This window comes from Poecilia latipinna, unplaced genomic scaffold (genome assembly GCF_001443285.1).
Source record: "Poecilia latipinna isolate Pla-1442-1.1 unplaced genomic scaffold, P_latipinna-1.0 Scaffold2038, whole genome shotgun sequence".
NCBI classification, from domain to species: domain Eukaryota; kingdom Metazoa; phylum Chordata; class Actinopteri; order Cyprinodontiformes; family Poeciliidae; genus Poecilia; species Poecilia latipinna.
Window position 1 is genome coordinate 17,818 of NW_015114654.1, and position 8,554 is coordinate 26,371.

The 8,554-nt window shown below is 37.6% G+C and overlaps 1 protein-coding gene across 4 annotated transcripts in view; it reads left to right on the forward strand.

Annotated features, from left to right (window-relative positions):
- Positions 1–8,554, forward strand: part of LOC106935879 (cytochrome P450 2K4-like) — a 28,678-nt gene that overhangs the window by 10,784 nt on the left and 9,340 nt on the right. For 2 of the 4 annotated variants that reach the window (XR_001421991.1, XR_001421990.1), the window contains exons 2-9: positions 576–738; positions 812–961; positions 1,158–1,318; positions 1,413–1,595; positions 2,695–2,836; positions 2,958–3,142; positions 3,232–3,373; positions 3,663–4,276. Coding sequence is in view for 2 of the 4 variants with exons in the window: in XM_015016587.1 (XP_014872073.1) it covers positions 576–738; positions 812–961; positions 1,158–1,318; positions 1,413–1,595; positions 2,695–2,836; positions 2,958–3,142; positions 3,232–3,373; positions 3,663–3,850 (1,314 nt within the window). In the remaining 2 variants the exon portion in view is untranslated. Of the gene's footprint in view, positions 1–575; positions 739–811; positions 962–1,157; positions 1,319–1,412; positions 1,596–2,694; positions 2,837–2,957; positions 3,143–3,231; positions 3,374–3,662; positions 4,644–8,554 lie in introns of those variants that run through there. The other 2 variants (XM_015016587.1, XM_015016588.1) reach the window with 2 other exon arrangements.

Sequence of the window (8,554 nt, forward strand, 5' to 3'; positions counted from 1 at the left end):
CTGCTGCAGGAGTAGAAAAGTAAAAAGTTAATGGTTCAGGATTCCCTCCAGAAAACCTGCTAAGTCTGATGGTAGAGCACAGGGGCAGTCCACCAGCAGCCCACCGTGTTTTTGTGTTAAAAAATGTGGAAAATACAAAAAATGTCAGCAGTCATTGTACATTGGAAATAATAGCGTGTGAAGCTGATGGGCAGGTCCAGAGAGGGTGCAACAGGTGAGAACTCCTTCGCACCTGATTGTGTCATCTATAAACCTAGCTTAAACTGCCATTACTGTCACTGTTTCTGGTGTATAAAATTTTTTTGCAAGGCTTAGCCTGGTGGGGGAGTAAAGCCTGGTGACCCGCCAGGCTTATGACATGCTGGGGTAAAACCATGATGGCAGCAGTAGCTCCTATAGTGGTCTTATCTAGGAACAAAACACAACTAAGCAGATCTGAGCCAGTCTTCAAATCTATAAGGTGAAAGAGACACAATGTTAAGCAAAGAAAAGATATTTACTAACATATGAAGAACCTAGTTCCTGAGAAATGAATTAATTTGCATTTTCTTTATTCACACCTGGTTTCATCATAGCTTTCTAAGACGTATGGATCTGTGTTCACTGTCCACATGGGACCAAAGAAGACAGTGGTCCTGACAGGGTATAAGACGGTGAAAGAAGCATTTGTCAGCTATGCTGAGGAGTTTGGAGAACGGGAACCATCCACCGTGTTTAAAGAAGCAAACATGCATCACGGTACAGAATCTTTACAAATTCACATGTAGAGAAGTTAGTTTACTGACTTATATTATTTAACTGTGTTAAACAGGTATTGTATTTTCCAATGGAGACTCCTGGAAGGAAATGCGGCGCTTTGCTTTGACCAACCTGAAGGACTTTGGGATGGGAAAGAAAGTATGTGAGGAGAAAATCATTGAGGAATGTCACTTCCTCATCCAGAAGTTAAAGGAGTTTAAAGGTAACAGCAGAGAGGAAGAAGATGTTATTGCTATTGTTGGCAGATTTCACCATGAGAACTTTGTTCTTTAATCTGAGGCATTATACTTAACTGCTGGTCAGAGCTATTCTTTGCAGTTCAGCTTCAAAGCAAAACAATTCTCTTAATAAATTGAGCCAATGTGTTGAATAATGCTTTTCTGGTTTCTTTGTTGCAGGTGAAGCTTTCGATTTGTCCCAACATATGAACAATGCAGTTAGTAATATAATCTGCTCCATGATCTATGGCAAAAGATTTGAATATGATGATATAGAGTTCACTACCGTTGTAAATCGAACAAATCAAGTCATTCAACTTTCAGGCTCGCCATCAATACAGGTGTGATTGGACTGTTTAAAAGCATAAAATCTGTTAACATTGAACTGAACACAAGACCTAGAGAAGTCACGGTTTATGTTCTGTTCACCATCAGCTGTACAACATGTTCCCAAAGATTGGCAAACTGGTGTTTTCAGCCAGAAAGAAAATGAGAGATATATTCACTGCCAATAAACAACATCATCTGATGCTGCTGAACCGTTTGAAAGAGACCCTCAGTCCTCAGATGTGCAGAGGAGTTGCAGACGCTTTCCTCATCCGTCAACAGCAACACAAGGTCAGAACCTTCATTACCTTCCAGAGTAATGTTAAAAAATTACCTTGAATTCTTCCAGGATGCTCACAAGCTAATCAGCCACTGCTGGTGTTCAGGCCACCGGTTATGAATAACCATAAAGTAAACATCAAGCCTGAAACCATAAAGAAATGTGGTTTGTAGGAAACACAAACATTTGTGTGGGAAATGTTTGTGTATTGATGTTCCTGATATTCTCTGCACTGAGGACTAGCACAGCTGTTGACAGCTGGTTGCCATGGCAATGGGGTACTGAGTGGTTTAAAGTGGTTCTTCACCTGATTTACTGTCATTTGGTTTTTGTTGTGACTCACTGAAGCTGCTCCAGTTCCTAAAAGTTCAATGAACAATAAAAACTGGACTAATTGCCTTGTATTCGTAAGTCATCAAGTAGGATAAAATACTTCAAAAAGTATATAATAGAATGTCTCCTTCAGTGTTATATCAAGTTTAATGAATTGTCCAGTAAAAACATACATTGATTTAGTATTCTTTTGCAGTTTGAAAGAACAGAGAGAAATCAATCTATTTGTAGATTTATTTCTAGAAAGAAAACAAGTTTACATATTGAAACTTCGGCTGATTCCTTAACTTTAAGCCACATTTTACAGAGATAAAAATAAGGTCACGTTAGCCTTTGCACAGCCAGACATTTTTGTGACAAATTCAAGCACATCCTGATTTGGAACAGGATGGTTGTGGGCATATGACTGAATCTGTAGTAATGGTGCCAGCAGGAGCGAGTCACTATCTATGGCTGCTAAATAGTCTCTGTCCTGTCCAGTAAATCAATGGTGCTCACCCTGGACGCATGACTGGCACACATGGGTGCTCCAACCCCGATGCTCGAACAGAATTGGCGCCTATGATCTCGCCATAATATATATCTATATCCATCTTTTTCACACCACTAATAAAAATAATTCTTAATATACTACGATGATAGCTATTATACTATAATATTTTACATACCTTCTACTTGGACTAAGCAAAAGGGAAAGTACTTTAGGATAGCATGCGTTAGCCTTTTACTGAACATCGAACCGTTTTGGTTTTCTAAATATCAGCTGATCTTCTGCAGGAATCTGGCATCACTGACAGTCACTACCACAACGACAACCTGCTGGTTACAGTCATGAACCTGTTTGGTGCTGGAACTGAAACAACATCAACTACCCTGAGATGGGCATTCCTGTATATGGCCAAATATCCCAAAATACAAGGTCAGGAATATCTCCTTCAAGATGATGTAAAAATAGAACAATGTGCTACAGATCTTATGGTTTCTGCAGATTAATTAAAGAATTGTTGTATCCTTGTCATTTATTGACTTTGATCTTTCAGACCAGGTCCAGCAGGAGCTGAGGAACGTGATTGGAAGTCGCCAGGTTCAGGTTGAAGACAGACAGAACCTGCCTTTTACAGACGCCGTCATCCATGAGACACAGAGAGTGGCCAGCATCTCTCCTTTGGCAGTTCCTCACAGGACTAGCAAAGATGTCATGTTCCAAGGTCATTTTATTGAGAAGGTGAGAAATGAGGCTTGATGGTGCACTACCAACAGCTTTTCTCTATATTTCAACATACTGCATGTAAATGACTGATTTGTGTTTTTTAGGGAACTCCAGTAATTGCTGTTTTAACGTCCGTCCTGCAAGATGAGAGCCAATGGGAGAAACCGAACGTCTTTTATCCAGGCAACTTCCTCAGCAAAGATGGGAAGTTCCTCAAGCGAGACGCCTTCATGCCTTTTTCAGCAGGTTAGCCTGGTTATTGTTTTATTTAGATCCGTACTCTACAGCAGTGTTTCTCAATTCCGGTCCTCAGGCCCCCTGCCCTGCATGTTTTAGGTGTTTCCCTTCTGCTACACACCTGGATTGAACCTGTAGGTAATTAACAGGCTTCTGCAGTACTTGATGGCCATGCAATCATCTGAATCAGCTGTTCTGGAATAGAGGCACATCTAAAACAGGCAGAACAGGGGGGCCGGAGGACTGGAATTGAGAAGCAATGCTCTACAGGCATTGGCTGAGGATCTGTTTCTAACAGGTCGCAGGGCTTGTCCTGGAGAGAGTCTGGCCAGAATGGAGCTTTTCATCTTCTTCACCACGCTCCTGCAGCACTTCAGATTTTCTCCTCCACCTGGAGTTACAGAGGAAGAACTTGATCTAACTCCACGAGTTGGTGCTACTATGAGCCCTCAACCTCACACGCTGTGCGTTACCCCTTTAAATTAAGGAGTGGCCTATTTGTGGAAAAACCCACTTTGGTCCCAGCAGTAGGAAGCGACGGAGTTTCATGAAGGAAGGTCTGTAATGGAAACCTTAAAAATACAGGGCAATCATGACCTCTTTGCAAAACAAAGAGAGGATCTCTGTTTCACCTGTCGTTCGTCTGGGCCACATCAGCGATACAACCTGAAACCTCTTTCTGCTGGCAGAGAAAAGGTCTGCTCCTCGCCCTTTGGAATGAAAAGCATCCATGGGACTGCATTGCAGCTGCCCAGCCAAAGAAATAAACCTGATTTTATTCAGAACTCTGTAGAAGGAATCTTGCAATTACAGGTTTCCTAAGATTACCATCAACACATCCATGATTTCTTACTTCAATGCATCTATGAATGGAGTAATTGATAAATAGACTAAGAATCAGTTCTACATAAGGTCATGGATATCCAATTCAGTCAAACTATAGAGCATTGCTTCATCAAAGTACAGTTGTGTCTTTGCACTGTGAAATAGTACTTGGAATATATACAAAGTGTCAATTAGTGTGAATTAATCTTCATTCATTTAGAACTAACTGGCCTTGGCAACAAAACTCCTCAGTTCAATCCTTGGTCTTTAAGTATTCATACAAATTACTACAGATCTTTCTATGGGTTATTTCAGCTTTTATTCCTTCCATATTTCTCGTTGTTCTTTGAAAAATATATGGCATATTTTGGTGCAAGTAAAAACTAATTAACAGTCTCCAAATGTATTTGTCTGAACAGATGGTTGCTTGATTTTGTGTTTATAGTAAAATCCACAGCAAAAAGGTTAATAAACTGTTAATGTTTGCAAAGTAAATTGAAGCATGTCTGTTCATGTAATTCAAATCTTTACATTTCAGAGAAGAGGACGTCTTTCTCAATCAGTTTTTTCAGTCTGACCTGCCAAGAACAACATACTTCTCCTCCTATATTTAATCTATGCCAAGTTGTTCTTTCAGGTCCAGATCAAACATTAGTGAGAGAATCTGTTTAGATGGTTGCATAAGGGCTTTACTAAGAAATTATGAAATGCCTAAGATGTACAGTGATAACTATTAAAATTTAATAGTGAGTAATATTTGTCCTTTTTTTAATAACATATTAAGCCTTTTATTAATCTGAACTCAATCTAGTACAATGTGCTCTGTGGCTAATAGCAGCAGATCTGAGGATTTTCAAAAAGACTTTAAAGTTGAGCTGGACTGTCATTATTTCATTGTTACATTGTTTCTCCTAATACTGCATGACATATTTTAAAAAATTAACTAATCATCTCAAAAGCAGACCTTGAATACTGCTTTTAAGGAAGATGTATGTTTGGATTCAATGGAACTAGTAGATCATCAGCAATTAATAAAGTAAATATTACTTTTCAAACTATACCACTTATTTAATTTTACCACAAAGGGGCAGCAAAGATGATCTACTTCTGAACCAAAGGTCTTTGTGGTGAACTCTTTGTTTCAACACATGCCGTTGATTGAACAAATATATTTCCACAAGCATCTGTCCACTAGGTGGCAGCTGAGCAAACTAAAAACACCTTCCAGATCGTAAAATGTTTAAAGGAAATACAATTGTTTTTTGCAAACTATCAGCACATAGGAAAAACCTTTTGCTGCTACTCTATGCAGTTAGATGCTGTAATCTGCATCAGTAAGACGAGTTCAGGAACCCAGCAAAAATGTGAACGTTGAAAACTACTAATAATATAAAGTTACCTCTTGTTCAAAAACTTGCATTCCATTTGAATTCTATTGATGGGACAAAATGACACACAACTTATCAAGAGAAACAACAAGACGGTATTTTTATTTTTTTGATTCAGTGTCAAACCAAACCTTTTCAGGAAAAACTGAGAAATATTTGTACTCTTGGTAACACTTTATTTGACGGGGTGTGAATAAGACTGTCATGACACTGTCATGAACATGACTAAGTCAATGACACTTTATGACTGTTGTCATGTCTTTAAGACAACAAGAAGATCTCCCTGTTTTCAGAGTGTTTCAGGAAGGCTATAACGAAGGAGATGGCTGACTGTTGAAATAACCTATTTTCTTAAGTTAAAGAATAAGTAATTCTGCTTTAGTTTTTCAATCAGTGATTCATAGTCAGTTAAACCCTCTGTTTGAAGAATAAATAATCTTTTGTTTTATTCCAATGTACAGCAATGATGGTAGTTATAAGTAGTTCAGTGTGTTTCACTTCACTTGAGGTAAGACAATATCAGTGACTCGGTTAGCAAAGCATTTGACACTGTAATAACACTGAATGACATCTTTCTCCATTACTGTAAGGTTAGCCCTTTATCTAAGGGCATAAGGTCATGGATGTCCATGGATAACCTTAGATTAAGGGCTAGTAATTGTTGCTACTAGTTTCACTTTACTTCAGGTAAGAGTTAATAATAATGACACTGTAATGATACTTAATGACATCTTTATAACTGTTGCTACTTGTTTCATTTGACTAAAGGAATTATTAATGACTGTTATTACATTATTTGATAGTGTAATAAATCTTAATGAAATATTTATTGTTGGTTCTACTTGTTTCGCTTTATTTCAGGTAGGGGAAATATTAATTACTGTTTTGTTACTGTTTTGTTTGATAGTGTAATAACAATTAATGACATTATTATGACTACTATGATTCTTGGTTAATGTCAAGTTGTCATAAAGACATTTTGAATAAGGTCAACTTTGTATTAAAAGTGTCATGATTTACCAAATGACACTTTCATGAAGTGTCATGAAGACTTACTCATGTTCATGACAGGTGTTATGTCATGTTTATGACGGTGTCATGACTGACGGTCTTATTCACACCCAGTCAAATGAAGTGTTCCCGTACTCTTCTAAATCTGAAGGTACTACGAGGGCTAATGTGTTGGCCAGAAACCAGCTTGATCTAAAAAACACATCAACTTTTCCCCTTAAGATAGAAAAATAGAAGTTATCACAGTAGAATAACACAATATTAAAACTTAGTCGTCGATGGCCTTAGTCGTCGATGTGGCCGTCACAGATTGGAGTCTCGGCCTGAGGACCTTTGCCTCATGTCTCCCTCTCAAATGAAGGCTGCACTGAGCAAATAAAACCTTTAAAAAAAGCTGTAAAATATTGCAACTTCAAGGATCATAAAACATCTTAAGAAACATTTACCTCGTTAAGTTTATGGTGTTTTTAAAGCTGTTAAAGATCAGAAATGTTTTCAACTGAAGTTTGACATTTTTAAAAACTTAAAATGCGTTGCAAAGAAAATGTTGCGAAGTCTTAAAAAGGAACAATAACAGTGATTTTTTCAGTCTGGGTCTGGTGTGGCTCTTCAGACATCAGTGCTTTTATTTTGAAGGTGTAGAGCCCTGGTGCTGCCTAAGATCAAGTCTCCAAGAAAACAAAACATCTTCTGTCTGGTTTCAATGGAGTGGAGCAACAGATCTAATCAACCATCCAAACTACATGCAATGATCCATCTGGCAAAAGTTAATATAAATCTATAAGGACCACAAGAACCTTCAGGGCTCATTTTGTTTTAGTTTCTTAATATGCACAGCTTACTTGGGTAAGCTGGACTGTCATTATTTCATTGTTGCATAGTTTCTCTTAATACTGCACGTCATATTTTAATAAATTAACTAATTATCTCAAAAGCAGACCTTGAATACTGCTTTTAAGGAAGATGTATGTTTGGATTCAATTGAACTAGTAGATTATCAGCAAATAAAGTAAAAATTACTATTCAAACTATACCACTTATTTTATTTTACCACAAAGGGGCAGCAAAGATGATCTATTTCTGAACCGCAGATCTTTGTGATGAACTCTGTGTTGCAACACATGCTGCTGATTCCAACAAAAATATTAGAAAATGCTGCATCTGTCCACTAGGTGGCAGCTGAGAAAGATCAGATCATAAAATGTCTACAGAAAATACAATTGTTTGTTGCAAACTATCAGCACATAGGACAAACCTTTTATTAGTACTCTAAGCAGTTAAATGCTGTAATCTGTGAGACGAGTTCAGAAAACAATTAAAAAATTGAAGGTTTAGGAAAAGGTTAACTGAACATTGAAAAATACTAATAATATAAGGTTACCTGTAGATTAAAAACTTGCATTCCATCTAAATTCTATTTGTGGGACAAAATGACACATAACTTACCAAGAAAAACAACAGGATGGGTATTTTTAGTGTTAAAACTTTTTCAGGAAAAACTGAGAATGGTTTGAACTCTTCAAACACTGAAGGTGCTACGAGGGCTAATGTGTTGGCCAGAAACCAGCTTGATCTAAAAACACATCATCTGTGGAAATACTGGGGCAGAGTGACCTCAGCACTGACTGCATTCAGTGTCCAGAGTCACTGAGTCCTGCAAATAAGTCACTAATGTTCTTATTATTACTCAGGCATCTGAGAAAAGCTGCTAAAACACACAGCTGTACAAGTGAAATGAAGATACCTCAGAGAATTCAGCTTACAAGGGAAGGAAAATGATCTGGGCAAAAATAAACATTCATGTTGAGCAACAAGAATATCAAAGTTTACTGTAAATCTTTAACTTTGCAGTTCTATTAAATTTTAAACTAAATAAATCATGGTCAGCTGGTTCAGAACAGTCTAAACATGTTTGCATAAAGTGCAGTAAAAGAATCTCAGCCTGGATAGATTTTTCCCCTTAAGA